Source organism: Adiantum capillus-veneris, chromosome 1 (assembly GCF_014529385.1).
Source record: "Adiantum capillus-veneris isolate H3 chromosome 1, ASM1452938v2, whole genome shotgun sequence".
In the NCBI taxonomy this organism is placed as follows: domain Eukaryota; kingdom Viridiplantae; phylum Streptophyta; class Polypodiopsida; order Polypodiales; family Pteridaceae; genus Adiantum; species Adiantum capillus-veneris.
In genome coordinates this window covers 32,845,458-32,860,651 of record NC_140931.1, presented here as the reverse complement: position 1 = coordinate 32,860,651, position 15,194 = coordinate 32,845,458, and the positions used below count along the sequence as shown (strand labels likewise).

The following is a 15,194-nucleotide window of genomic DNA, read 5'->3' as shown; positions in this document are numbered from 1 at the left end:
TAGTCACTTTATAATCATTTTCTCATTTAAGATTTTTCTAAAAACTTAATTTACTTATTTTCACTCATTTGGTCAATTAAAACTTAAACCTACACTAATCAAACATTCTTTTCCTCCCTTTTTCTCTATTTTTCTCTCATACATCAATCAAACATTCATTTTCTCTCTCTCTCTCTCTCTCTCTCTCTCTCATCACAAGCAAGCAAAGCGCACAAACAAATGGAGGGCAAACAAAAGAGGGAATGGAGCACTTGGCATGTGGTGATCATCAACTACAATATTCCACCATGGAAGCCAACCAAGAAGGATAATATATTTCTTTCTTTGCTTGTGCCAAGGAAGCACAAAGTGACAAATATTGATGTCTACCTCGAGCCCCTCATTGAGGAGTTGAAGGAGTTATGGAAGTGCATCCTCGTTGTCGACGTCATAGCAAATATAAGGATCCAACAAATGAGAATACACCTCTAAACTACACAATGGCAAATTGGACAAGCATTTGGAAAGAGCGCTATACAATGATCCACCCCCATTTACGCCACCAAAAAGTATGTCATGGAACTCTTAACTTTTAAAGCTTTCATATTGGAAGGACTTAAAAATACAACACCTTTTGGATCCCATGCACATATTTAAAAATGTAGCTCACCCTATGAAACCACATTACACACAAAAGGGACTCTTTGGGGATGAGAGAGGATTTGAGGGTCTTAAAACGTCTCCCCACATGTGCCACTCAACGTCAAGCCCCCAATGGGAAGATTGTGCTTCCTAAAACCCCATGGATTCTAAGTAAAGATGAGCTTGATCGAGTGAACAGTTCTATTGCATTTATTTGCAAACCAACAAGATACATGAGGTCACTAAAGAAAGCTTTTACAAAGGCAAAGAAAGGTAAAAGAATTTGAATGTATAGATTAAAGTCCCATGATTGGCACAAAATGTTATAGATAATTCTTTCATTCATTTTTTATCCTCTCGTTTGTTTAGATATTGAAATTTGTGTATGACTAAAATCATATTATGCTTTAATCTTTTACATTATAATTCATTTTGTATGTGAGTATGTGCACATGTCACAACAAACAAGTGATGGAAGCTATTTTCAAACTCGAAAAGTCAATAAGGTACATCATATCTCTATTCAACTAAACTTTTCTATACACAGTATATTTTCAACATGCATTTAGTATACTCCTGTATATTATCTTGTAGATTTGTGAGCTTCAAAGATATTGAAATAGATATCATCCATGTTGTTGGAAACCGTGTGTGCTAGTGAGAATACATTTTCTTAATTCGTTTTTGTTATCAAATCCACCTCTTGGTTCACGTGGTTGAGAAGATCACTATATGTGGAGTAGTGCATGCACGATGAATGTTCTTTCTAGAGTCATTTAAAAACTCAAAGATTTTGTGATTACGAGCTTAGCTAGAGGCATACATGGCTGAAGAATAGACTCGTGGACAATAGAAAAGGCATGGAATTTACAAGAGAAGCATGGAAGTAAGTTGATGGAGGCAAGTGGACATCCCCAAATCCTCAACACCTTGCATGTCTCCTAGATCTCATTGATGTCAGGTGGATTCATGAGAGAATGACTGAAGCAAAGGCACATGAAGAGAATATCAATGAAATTATGCACGAGGTTACATTCCAAAGGTAGAGTACTTATATGCTTAAAGCCTATTGTATAAATTTTTCTTGATTTTATCTTTGTAATTGATTGTAAAAAAAATTCTATTTTATTGTGCCTTTCCTTTAACTGTATGTGATCAAAAGATCGACACTTTTGTACACACCTTACGATTGGGCATTGAACCACCATGGATTGTGGTGTCATGGGTAACATTGACACAAATAGTGATGAAGCCAAATATTGTGGGACTACTAAAAAGATACTAACGATCTGTTTTAGAACCTCCCATACCTTCATCTTCGAGTGCAAGTGGTTTACAAATGTACCTAAATGACATGAGAATGGACTCTACATAATGAACTCTAGTGTGTATAACATAGGAAGGTATGACAACTTAATTTTGCCACGGAATTGTAAATAGGTAAGTGATTACCTTACCAATGTTACTCACTTTGAACTTCTCTTTTATAGGTCATCTATTTTCCATCAACCCACCAACCAAAACTTTGGTTCATAATCCTAGTAACACTTGAAGGGAGAATCAATTTTGCTAAATGAAGTGGAGACCATCTTCAACGCTCTCACCTACTACCATGGATAAGGAGAATACAGAGAAGAGAGAGATCGATGATTTAAGTCCCACTACTGTGAATCTTAACGAAGGTGATTGCCATGTTGATAATGATGAGACAAAAGATAATGCAATCAACACATCCACAAAAGACGATTCAATTTCTATTTATTGATTTAAGAGCCATAGGCTTAGATTTTAATGAAGCTACTTGTAGAGATCTTTTGGAAGATGATTCATAAACATCTTGTGTATTTTATTTTATAAAAATTTTGTATTGTATGTGGGTACTTTTACTACTTAAAACTTTTTCAAAGAACTCCTTTATTGTGCTCCTTCTTGAACACCTCTTCATAACAAGAGAGATCATTGCCACCACTTAGGAAAGCCTTTCAAGATATACGACAAATGACTCTACAACCCAACATTAATGACAAAGCAACCACACCTTGCACAACCTAATTTATCCAAATAGCCATCGTTTCATGTCTCAACTGGGAGAGTAATAGTGGTAGTAACATCTATGGTAATAATTAAATTACAAAAATTTACCGTCCTGTCCTCTTTTCTTTGGCCAACCCATTTTAAACTTTCTACAAGATGCAATAAAGAGCCATGATAAACAATTTAATAGTTTTATAATGATCCCAAAAATCAAGAACGGCTTTGATACCAATATCATACTAACATAATATCGCTACATACATGAGGGTCTAGTCGATAGCTCACCATTCAACCATGAAAAAAATAAGACTTGCTCCTCATTCCGAAAGCTTTAATAATGTATGACCTACCGTCCACATAGGCCCATCCGCCCAAATACTCCGAGTGAACAATGTCCCTTGAATTATGCTTCTCGACTAAGCGATCGAAAGACAATCAACCTGTACGTAGACATTACAAGCTACATGGCAAATGCTCATGTAGAAGGTTTTGAAAGGTGTATAATATAGATACTTAGGAGAAGCTTAATGAAGGTTCAAATGGTCTTTAAATTCCCTTAGAAAGGAACAAAACTCATAAAAGATAAAGTATACTCACTCCACTTTTTCGATGCCTTAAAAATTAGAAGACTTACTAATTGGCTAGTCTAGAATGAACACTTGGAAATGAAATGCAAAGTGTCTAAGGTTATTGATGCTTAATGATATTCTACATACAACGCTTGCATTACTTATTATTGAATCATGATAATTAAAACTGCTTCACACACAACATGACAAGGGTTAACAATGATGTAAGCAACCTTAGTGTTCTTTTGTGTGAAGATTATTCCAAGCAATCTACTCCCTCAGTCTCTTTCTAATGGTATTCCTAATTATTCAAAGATTCCCTTAACAACAACAAAAATGATACGCTAATCTACAACATGTAACCACGAGCAATGACATGACACAAAGATATGCAATAGTGTTAACTATAAAAGGACACAACATTAAGAGAGAAGACACTTTGAAAAGAAAAAAACGCTAAAAGAAAAATAAAACACAAAAAGTACTGACTTTCCACTTTCATCTCTTTTTTCATTTCATAAACTCACCCTTCACTTATGCACTTAATATGTTGAGAGAATTTTTATTTTTCTGAGATTGGGGAGATCTAATTTGTCTCTTTCTAACTCTGTCCTATTTGGTAGAGTTACATCGAGGGAAGGGGTACAAGGTTGAAGGTGATGTGAGAAGCAAGGGTAAAACTCAACCTCTCTAATTATGAGTAAAAAAACTATGTCTACTCATTATGACTTTGGTAGATTGCACATAAAGGGAGGGATTCCGGAGGCCACGTGATAGGAAGTGGGCCACTCGGAACCTCCAAAATCTCTCACACAGAAAGCGATTGTATGCAAACAAAGAAACATTTGTACTATCTCACTCTCAATCTTGTGCACAATTCTCAATCTCACTCACTCGCTCTCGTTCTCAATCACCCTTACTCTCATTCACAATCATAATCTCAATCCACCATCACAATCGTACAACCTCCCTCTGATTATGGGAACTGTCCTCGAATATGTAACCAAAAAGTGGCTATTTTCGTCCTCCCCTTCTGCCATTCGCAGAGGTATCTAGAGAATTAATGACCCACGAAGTTTCATAATCGTGGACATTTTTCATTCCGCCATTAGATGACAATTAGCAGCGCAGTATAGGACATGAAAACTTTTACGCAAGAAGTGTCACTTCCGAATTGAGTATTTACAGGAGCGGAAAAGTTATGGGTTGAGCTGTGCATACGGAAATTTTGTTCAAGGATCCTGAACTAGACTAACTAGGCAAGGCCCAAGGCCCAGCCACCTCTTTTCATCCATCGCACTTGCGCTCTGCCAAGACATGAAAGAGAAGAAACAAGTTTCACGACTAGAAATAATCCCATCCTTAATTGTTATCGTCTGCAGGGATCATCGTTTTCATCACGTCTTTCTTGTAGATTTTCTCCATTGGTCTCCATCTGTTCAACCAAGGATGCACATGACGAGCAATGAAAATATCAAACAAAACTGCCGTGAAAAGATTACTAGCTCAGTATATGAGAGTTTCTTGATAGGGCAGCCTATCAGTATCTACCTTCTTACTAGCCATGAAAGCCTTGAGGGAGATTTCATAAGTTTCTTTCAAGCCTGCAGCCCTTTTCAAGAAAGAGCTTTTCTCCTGCACAGTTCAAAGTGCAACGATTTTTAACTCTGATGAAATGAAATTCATGCAAAACTTGCAAATCAAATCGAGTATACCTCATCTGACATTGCCTTCCATTTTTCTGCAGCGCTTTTAGCAACCTGTAAACAAACCATTCGAATGAATTATCAGAGTGCTCCATTTTCACGCACATGCTCACAAGTTTAAATTGTGTGTACCTCCCCAACGCCCTTGGACTCAGGATTTTGCTCCTTGAATGATTTCCGAAACTCTTCCCTGAAGACAAAAAATAGACCTTTGAGACTGAATTCTTTGAGAGTAGATTCAGATCTTAAGCCTGAGGAAGCTAGCTATATCTCACATGAACAGAAAGAAAGCAGTTGGAGGCCTTTTTGGCCGATCAATATCCTTGAGCTTTGGAGATTTTCTTGCCTTTTTAGATTTTTGGGGGCCTGCCTTCCGCAGGTCTTTCCTGGTGCAGCAGCAAGTTGGGAGTTGGAACGTGGAAATGTAGTGTTAAACTGAGATCGGAATGCCAGAATACTTACTCCAAAGTTGCTGCGTTCTTGTCCTTTAAGGGTCGACGGTCAGAGGCGTGAGCCGCCGTGGGAACCTTATCTGCACACAGCACGCAGAGACGGAATGATTAAGCTTTAATCTACCATGAATGTAGCGCTTACTCGGAGATTAGCACGGCACATCAAGAACAAATTGTCTATGGAAGATTCTAAGGTGGTGAAGGTCTTACCGAGGACCAAATTGGTTTTCTGATCCTGCTGACACTCATGCATGTCTGCAGTAGCAGCAGGGACACTCTTGTTGCAAGAATCACTACAAAATGTGCACAAAGCATAAACAGACGCCCCTCATGCACCGTACGAAAATATAGAGCAGGTCACAGGTCCGCAGAGCAAACGTACCAGCGGATGAAGGCGCTGCCGTCAGAGCCACGCTTCATACTTGACATCTGCAAGAGCTAACCGTCTCAAGGCTCGTTTCTGCAAGGTTGTGTAGAAGAGTCCGGCTCGCCCGCAAGTCGCTGTGGAGGAGTAGACAAAGTGGAAGTACAGAGTGGGTAGGTATCTGTGGAAGTGAGGATGTGTTTTTGGAGGGAGTTTCAAATCGTAGTGGGAAAAAATTTGAGTTCAGATGCAGCCAATGCTGGCTAGACAACTGGACTCAGATATTCACACAGTGCTGCGGAAGCTCTTTGAATTCAACTAGTATGTGACCCGCGCGATGCTGCGACCAAGAAAAGCATGGTTATTGGATCTCTCTCTCTCTCTCTCTCACACACGAAATCATATATAGGTAGGTGTGTGTATCTCCGTGCCCACATGTGAGGAGAATGAAACAGTAGTCCTTGGAATCACTCTAGGAAGATAACAATGTCTCTCTCTCTCTCTCTCTCTCTCACACACACACACACACACACAAACACAAACACCATTGTCCCTTTTTGGATTGTTCCTATTTTGTTGAAAACTATGTTCTCTCTCTCTCACACACACGCGTGCACACACACACACACTCACCTCTCCCCCCCCCCAATAGATGTAAAACATCTGCAGTTTCTCCAAATATGTGAAGCTAATGGCAATGGATCCTAGAAGCTAAAACACCATTCATAGCCAAAGCAAAATCCCAAATGCATCCAATGCTAAGATGCTCTACATTATTGCATCCCCAATTAAAGTATTTTGTTATTCACCGGCCATTTCAAGAAAAGGACCCATTTTAACTTTTTGCTTCAACTACTACATAACCATCATAGCTTGCAGATAAATATCTCTCAATATGTTAGCCCTAAGAGTGCTCTAATATACAGGGAAGTGCCATCGCTACTAATGGGGGAGTGAGATAGAGCATGGAGAAGAATGTGTCCCCTAACTTTGGACAATGGAATGTGCTCCTACATCTCTCTCTCTCTCTCTCTCTCTCTCTCTCTCTCTCTCACACACACACACACGCGCGCGCGCACACACAATTTATCCGAGTTCTGGCTACAACTACTCCCACCTAAGCCATTAACTCTTTACTCTCTTGCTACCAAACCAAAATCTTAGTGGCTCAAGCAAACCTATGCACACCTATTGCCTTGAGCACCCATCTTCTACTACCAAGCATTCCCCACAAATGGACAATGCTTGTCCCCCTGTTTGCCTCTACATGATCATTAGTAGCTATCTTGATCAAGGTTTTGGTCTTGGTCTCGATGACCACCTCACTCTTTCTCTTTCTCTTTCTCTATCTACTTGCTAGTAGCAGAGCACTCTCTCTCTCTCTCTCTCTCTCTCTCTCTCTCTCTCTCTCTCTCTCTCTCTCACACACACACACACTCTCTCTCTCTCACACACACACACACACACACTCTTGACTACTATAATCTGCACTTTGTTGCAAAAAGGTGATTTGCACGGTCTATGTGATCTCCCTCCCTCCCTCTCTCTCTCTCTCTCTCTCTCTCTCTCTCTCTCTCACACACACACACACACACACACATACACACACACACACACGTAGACTGACAACTGGTTGTCACGCGTACAATTTTGACTATTGCAGGTCATTGAAAAAGGATGGAATCGAATAGAATCTGAACTACTTCATTCAATTGTCAAAGGATCTCTAATGTGTCTGTGGTAAGAAGGGCCACCCGATAGGGACTCAACAACTCAATTTCGGCATTGATCCAACACGCCATGCAAATCAACAAAAAAACAACGCGTGGAGGTCCTCTCCTGCCTCTAATTTTTCAAACTCTATTATAATGAGTATAGATAATGGACTATTGAATAATAGAAAAAATCTATTGCGTACCCCAGTGCTCAAGAAAAACATAGGTTTAGTATAATCCCACCTACAAATTTTCTCAACTATATCTAATGCACCTTGGAGGCCCTTGCTATGTGATAAAGAAAGGGCATGGGGAGGGGGGGAACCAAGGCAAATAAAGAACGAGAGTGGATCGGGTTCCAAGAAAAGTCTCTCTCTCTCTCTCTCTCTCTCTCTCTCTCTCTCTCTCTCTCTAGGAAGGGCCACACACCCGTAAGATTAAATTTGATTGTTAGAACACCCACAACGATTGGATGAAAAAACTTAGGTTTAGTGTAATCCCATCTAAAAAATTTGAGATTTATCTCTAATTGTGAATGGCTTTTATCAAGCAAGCTAAGATGAAGCGGCTTGCTGAGAAGAAGAACTTGATAGAAATGTAGTGTACTTGCAAAAATGTTCGGGTATGTTTTGGGTCACAATGTGCAAATGTTGTATTGGTTGGAGATCACTGTGCAAAGGATATGCCAAGGTCTGTATGTATTCTTTTTGAGTTAAGTCAAATCAAGCTCTTAAGAGCATTTTTTTAAAAAAGACAAAGGTTAGAGAACATAAATTAAGGTTTAGAGGATCTACAAAGTGCAGAGAAGTTTAGTGCAAAAACCTTCAAATATAGTAAATTTGCCTCTAAAATGTTTGAAAAAAGGTATGGTATAGCCAAATGCTTGAAAAATAATCAATTTAGTGTAATCCCACCTGCAAAATTTGAAGTTTATCTCTAAATTAGAGATTTGAAGGTAAGGAAACCAATAAAGTATAGAGAAATTGAGTGTAAAAGCCTTCAAATATAATCAAAGTTGCCCCAAAAATTTCTCGCATGCAAGTTTTCTAAGTTTTTAGGAGAAAGCACTATGCCTCAACTTGATTTAGTGTAAGTCCCCTTACGAAATTTTGAGATTTTCCTTTAAACGTTGTAGAAAACCTAGTTTAGTGCAATCACACTTACAAATTTTGAAATTCATCTTTGAATTCCAAGTCAACCCAAAGGCGAGAGCACTGATAAGGCTCAAAGAAATCTAGTGTTGAAAAACTCTCGTTATCCACCTTTGTCATTTGTTGAGGTCTGCTCCTACCTTGGGCTTGCACATCTCCTGCCTCATATTTTTTGGATTGAACTTTCCAAATTGCGTCAACTCTCAATTTTGTCAATTCTCAATTCCATAGATGTCGATGTCGATTTTTTATTTTTGATTCTCAATTGTGGATTTTGCCGATTGCCGCTTTGTCAATTGTTGATTGTAAAGCCAATGCTTATTCTCCCTCCCCTCTCTCTCTCTCTCTAGTGCCGGTGTGAGAGCCCTCTCACCCTCTCTCTCTCTCTCTCTCTCTCTCTCTCTCACACACACACACACACACACACACACACAATGCGTGCAGGACATCTATAACAAATTGTTGGATTCATATCGATGAATTGTCAAGCTCAATGTCCTTCATTAATGCAATGCATACGTGGAAAGCCTTCATGTAATGAGCCAACACCTTGGGGATGGCACATCAACTTTGTCTCTTATATTCACACACATCGAGAGAATGGGTCTCTCTCTCTCTCTCTCTCTCTCTCTCTCTCTCTCTCTCTCTCTCTCTCTCTCACACACACACACACACACACATGGATACATGCATCTAGCTTTTGAACTTCGAGTATCGAGGTCAAAGATCATTTACGACGTAGAAGGTCTATGCGAACCTCTAAAGGGAGGTTCATTGAACAACACATGGAGAAAAGCTCTTTATGGCCTTCAAAATGTAAAGGAAAACCACTCTTCAAATGATTTTGAAAAATAAAAGTAGTTAGGGTAAAGGGGCCAATAGCGTGTCGGGTTCCAGTCCAAAAACGCGGCAGGCCCCTTACTTGTACAAGTTTCCTCCAAAAGAAGAACACAAGCTAACGGATGGTGTACTAGTTAGCCGAGAGTTGGGTGCAATCCTGATCGTCTGATATCAAGATCGAGCCTTGTTGGCCACAATGCACTATATACACCCCGCGGCGTCTCCCTTTCCATGGTCGTTTTTGTTACACATGGAATTTCGAACTGTGTCGTACCGCTTTTGTGTCGCACCATTCAAGTTGGCCTTACCATCCTAGATAGCCCTTGTGTTGAGCTTTTGATCGCACCCTCCCAAGTTGAAAACTGTTCTGTACACTGAGTGCAATTCTTCGCCTTCCTTAGGTGGCCCCTTACTGGCCCCTTTACCCTAGTGATCAGCCTTGAAAAATTTGAGGGATGGAGTGAAACAGCCTCCCAAAAACTATAGGCTTAAGTATTATAAATTTAAATAGAGTACTAAGGTCTTTTTGACTTTCCGCTCCCAAGACTCATAAGTCTTTTCATTTTCTACCATCCTAGTACTCACCCTTCACTTTTGCATTTTCAATTAAATGTTTTTTAAAGGTTGTCTTTGAAATGAAGCAGAATGTGACACATGGAGGGTGTCTCCTTCCTTGAAAATTTTAAGCTGCTTCATATATAGTATAGAAGCCATGTCATTGAAGAAAAGGAAAATGTCTCCCCCCCCCCCCCCCCCCCCCCCCTCGTGACTAAATGGCACGGGGTCTTAAATGACCCCCCAGCCATGGGATCAACGACGGACTGTTGAGGGCGTGGATCTCAAGGAGATCTGACGACAACCAAAAATTTGGTGGTGAGTACCCGACCTCGGATTCAAACTCAAACTGACATTGTGGCAGCTCAATGCTCTAATCGGGCACGCGTAGGGATTTTGTTCAAAAATAGGTGTGTTCACATTTACTTATGCTTCTCTGAGTTTACTCTCTGGATGTCCGAGTTTACAAAATCTGTCCAAGTTTACTTTTTCAAAATCCGACGACGCCGCGCGTCTCTGCTTTTGTGCTTGCACTTCTCCTCCGTGGATCCCATGGTTGGGGGGTCATTTAAGACCCCATGTTCTTTAGTCTTGAGGGCCACCCCCCAAAAAACCACACATATACACACACTCACACTCACTCTCTACACTTTAGCCACACACATATACTCTACAATTTAGCCATACACACACACACACACACACACACACACACACACTCTTATATCTTATATATAATATATTAAATAGGTAGGTGTCATCTCCACGTGGCTGCAAATACTTGCAGCCACACATGTCCCTGCCTTTTTCTTCCTTTGGAAACATGAATGTCGATGCCAACACATTACGCTTCCTCCACGCTGGCAGGCTCCATATTGCTGAATAATGATGGGCCATTAGCTTGAATATTGTTAATGAATTTCTTGAGTTGTGGGTGCACTCAAAGCTTCCAAATTTTCAAGATCGACTTGTTGGCTCACTCGTACTTGCTTAGTGCACTCGCTTGAAACTAAGGTGAGTTGGATGCCTCGGTTTGAGCAAAAATGATTTCTCGCGTACTAGCTTGCCAGCAACTCGAGAGGAGTAGGACATCTCTTCCTCTCCGCCTTCCTGAAACTTGAGAGAAGAACCTCGTCAATATACAACGTCCAAGCAAGCAGCCATCTTCTTTGCTTTTTCTCCTAGAAGCCTCTGCAAGACTTGGACTTGGCTTCTCATAAGCGACAAGCTACTGCTTAACGTCCTAGCAAGTGGCCATCTTCTTCGCTTTCTCTCCTTGAAGCCCCATCACCATGCATGACCATGACTTGCAAAGCACGAGTAATTGTGAAGTTTCTTGCTAGCTATCTTTTCACCATCATCGTCTTGCAGGACAGGGAGATTCTTACATGGATGAGGATAAGCACAGTGGATACAAGCTCTCTTTTCACCACCACCATCTTGCAGGACAAGGAGATTCCTGCATGGATGATAAGTACAACGGATGCAAGCTACTTGTGGCCCCATCAAATTAGGCAACCCATGGTCGTGCATTGTAAGACAACATCCTACCTCAACAAAATAAACCCTTGCATATGGTAGCCATTAGCAAGTTTAAACAGCCCGACTAAACTTGCTTGCATTAATGGCAACTTCACTCCTATTATTGCACGGGAGAATTGGAAGCACTTAAAGTAGGGAATGAGGGCATAGGTAGACAAAGCATGAGATGAATGTCGAGTTGATGATGGCTTTGACTTTTGAGCTTGTATAGTGTTAGAACAACATAATACAAGACCATTGGTGAAGTTCGGATTCCATCAGGTCCAAATTGGTACATATTAACTCAGTTTCAAGTTGTAGATTTGTCCTTTAGCTCTTTGCAAGGGTAGAATCTAAAAGTCTCATTTGCTGATTCACTTAGCTCAGATTGAAGTGATATACACAAACCATTCACAATAGTTAGCAAAAATTGTACAGTCTTTGTGAGAAAATTGCGAACTTGGTTAAAACTGACACATGAACCAGGTTGCAAGCAACGAATTGAGAGTTTGACAGGAGTTGAATTTAAGTTAAGTGGAAAAACGGATAACAATTTAACTCGAGGGTAAGTACTCTATCCAGGGCTTAATAAGTCTACATGAACCTTAGATATGGTCGTATACTAGCAAAGCAAGGCATATTTGGAGAAACCGCTAGTAGGGTATCCATTGAAGGGAGTGTGAATCAAGGTGATCGCTTAGGCACTATCTTTGAAGAAGTCTCATACACTTATTCAAACTCAACATCTGAAATGTCTTCCTATTCGACTCAGTCAAGAGCCGAAACAACAGTGCAATATAAGCACAAACTCACCTTTTATAATACTTATAATGTCCATGGAGCTCAGGTTTACCTGGATCCTATTGAAGAGTATGCCATTCGCATTGATGACCATGACATAGAGTTTGAAGAGAAAATCGGGACAAACAAACAAGGAAAAGTGTATATGGATAAAAACGTGACTCGGTATGTAAAGATTAAAAATCTTGATGTGATAGAAAAATGGGGGTTAGAAGTGAATATCATAATTCTAGATATGGCAGCAAAAGAAGGTCCATCCACTTTAGAATTTGAGGGGTACGATCAAGTTGATCTAAAACCTTTGAAACGGCTTAGCACGGATAATCCTAGGATTGGAGTCTATTGTTGGGAGGATAGGAACGTCAAGGATCTTTTATGGACCTCTCATGCCAAATCAGGGCAGTTAATGCCCATGAAGATCGTCTATATCTTCAAGATCAAAGACAAGGGTTTCGCAGATCTACCAACTTACCTATTTAGGGATTGTTATAACAATAACTTTGTTATGATGAGTCATGAGGAGGTAGAACAGACCAGATACCAAGGGTACTCTATAAGAGATTGGATATCGGGGCAAGGACCTGATACTATTCCAAGAGAAGAACTCCAAGAGAGATCTTTTGGGAGCAATGTTAAAAAAAACCCGAACCTACCTCATGACGAAGAAAATCGAGTGACATTAAAGCCAATCCAGGGCTACATGAGTTACTATTCCCAGCAGATTGGTTTGAAGGACTCGAGACAGGACCAACTGCCAGAAGAGCTGGAGCTGAGCCAAATAGATGTGTCATACCAGTTGATTTTCAAAAATGGGTCAAAAAATACAGTAGATCTGGAGATACATATGACCACTTAGCTAGCTTCAAGCAAGTGCTAAGAGCAAAACGCATATTTGATTTCCACACTTAATTTGAGGGATTTAAAATGACTTTAAAAAGAAAAGGTTTGACATCGTTCCAAAACATTCCACCAAGGTCAATCAAGGATTTAAATACATTAGCTCAGGGATTTGTAGCTACATGTTCCAAAACTGGGATCAAACATAATACAGTAGCTCAAATCTATAGCTTCAAACAGAAACAAGGTGAGTCTGTTAGGGATTGTGCAACTAGGATGAAGCAATACATTGCAAGATGCCCATAATTAGAAATACCAACAGAAGAAAGATTAGTGTCATTGTTTCTAGAAGGATTGCTAAACAAGAACTTCATGCTATATTGTATAGCAAGAAGCAGATGACCCTAGAACATTGTATATAATATGCTATTGACTTGGGAGACAATTGTGATATTTTCAATGAAGAATATGTCCCTAAGGATACTCAGAGTGAGAAAACAGCATCCCCAAAACCAACACAAGTGGAAACGGCTGCTGCAGCACCACTTACAACCATAAAAGACATGCTCAAAAGGATGAAAAAAATGATGAATAATATGCAAAAAGCACCTATGAGAGGACCAGGGCAAGGGATACCTCAACATGGACAACCAATTAGGCCGCAAAAATGGTGTGCTACTGAGGCTAAATGGACAAATCATGAGACCAATGAGTGCTATTACCGACCAAAGTATGATGAAAATGTTCAATATGTGCCTATGAGGCCATAAGCACAACCCATGCACGTATATCAATCTAATATGGCCCCATCACAAAGACCACCAATGGGTATGGAAAGACCACAACCAGTGTTGGGTCAACAATCTCCATATCCTGGACATAATGCAGTGCATGTAAAGTACATGCATTCAGAAGGAGTCATAGATGAACAAGCACTAGTGCATGTTACACCTTATGTTGAGGCTAGTCCATCTATTCTAATGGTAGAAGGAGAGTGGTATAATTCACATCCACCTTCAATGGAAGAACCGATGTCTTATGCTACACTAGAGCTTACACCGATGTATTATGTATCTAATCAAGGTGTTAGACCTCCAATTGTAAGACCCATGATTAAGCCAAGGACTAGAAACTACCATAATTGTGGTGCAGATGATCATTGGAAAAATGAATGCCCATAACTTGACAAGAACATTAAGCCAATTGAAGCTTTTTGTACACAATGTTGTAAGAAGGGTGGACACTTCCTTGAAGACTGTCTAAAAAATCCGTTAAACGAGGGAAAAGCAGTAGTGAATGTAGTCCAAGTAATGCCTAGTAGCTCTTCGAAAATTGATCCTATAGTTCCAATCAAGGTGATCACTAGAGCCTAGGCTAAGAAAAAGAAACATAACTCCTCTTATGAATCGGAGAATACTAAAAAATCCTCTCAAAAGACCAAGAAAGAAAGAAGTCAAAGGTGTGAGATGAGAAAACAGAAACAATGGGATGAAATTGAGGAAAAAGCCAAGAAACTGCTCCAGGAAAAAGTGAAAGAAACTGGGAGTGAAATTAAAAAAACCACAATGAAATTTGGAGGATTAATTTTGGTAGACAAAATTTTTGAGCCAATCAATGCGGCCTTGGAAGCTTTCCAAGCGGGACTAAAAGTAGGCCAAAACATGCAAAACAAATGGAAAAACTATCCTTCGCCAGATATGGAAGCAGCTAAGCTTGACGCTTTTCAAAAATTTGGTAAGAATTACTCAAGAAATGCTGGAAAAACAAAAACCAAAGCTTGAGAGTATAGCAAAACCTGAGGAGCTTATCTAGACCTATGCCATCAGTTTCTAGCAGAACACAATTTCTGATGTAGATAGATGCACATGATTGTGTCAAAGACAAAATCATGGGTAGATATCCTTCAAACAACAAACAAGGAATATCAAGGAAAATGAGAAAGGAAACTCAATCAAAACCCAAGCACCAGGATGATGAATCATCCATGACAATGAAAGAAAAAATATCAAGAGTTGAAGAAAACACTAA

The 15,194-nt window shown here is 39.9% G+C and overlaps 1 protein-coding gene across 1 annotated transcript; it reads right to left on the bottom strand.

Annotated features, from left to right (window-relative positions):
- Positions 1 to 3,800: 3,800 nt before the first annotated feature.
- LOC147464521 (high mobility group B protein 7-like) lies at positions 3,801 to 6,058 on the bottom strand. Its single transcript, XM_086509521.1, has 8 exons — positions 5,765 to 6,058; positions 5,593 to 5,675; positions 5,393 to 5,462; positions 5,206 to 5,316; positions 5,063 to 5,120; positions 4,940 to 4,984; positions 4,776 to 4,859; positions 3,801 to 4,659 (listed from the first exon to the last, which is right to left on the bottom strand). Exons 1-8 carry the CDS (start codon positions 5,809 to 5,811, stop codon positions 4,594 to 4,596), a joined length of 564 nt encoding a protein of 187 aa, XP_086365647.1. The 5' UTR covers positions 5,812 to 6,058; the 3' UTR covers positions 3,801 to 4,593.
- Between the last annotated feature and the right edge of the window lie 9,136 nt (positions 6,059 to 15,194).

Coding starts and splice junctions, on each gene's coding strand:
- LOC147464521 (XM_086509521.1), bottom strand. CDS start 5,811: ATGTCAAGTATGAAGCGTGGCTCTGACGGCAGCGCCTTCATCCGCTG. Junction 5,121..5,205: donor ACTGCTTTCTTTCTGTTCAT/GTGAGATATAGC, acceptor TTTTGTCTTCAG/GGAAGAGTTTCGGAAATCAT. Junction 4,985..5,062: donor AGTCCAAGGGCGTTGGGGAG/GTACACACAATT, acceptor GTTTGTTTACAG/GTTGCTAAAAGCGCTGCAGA.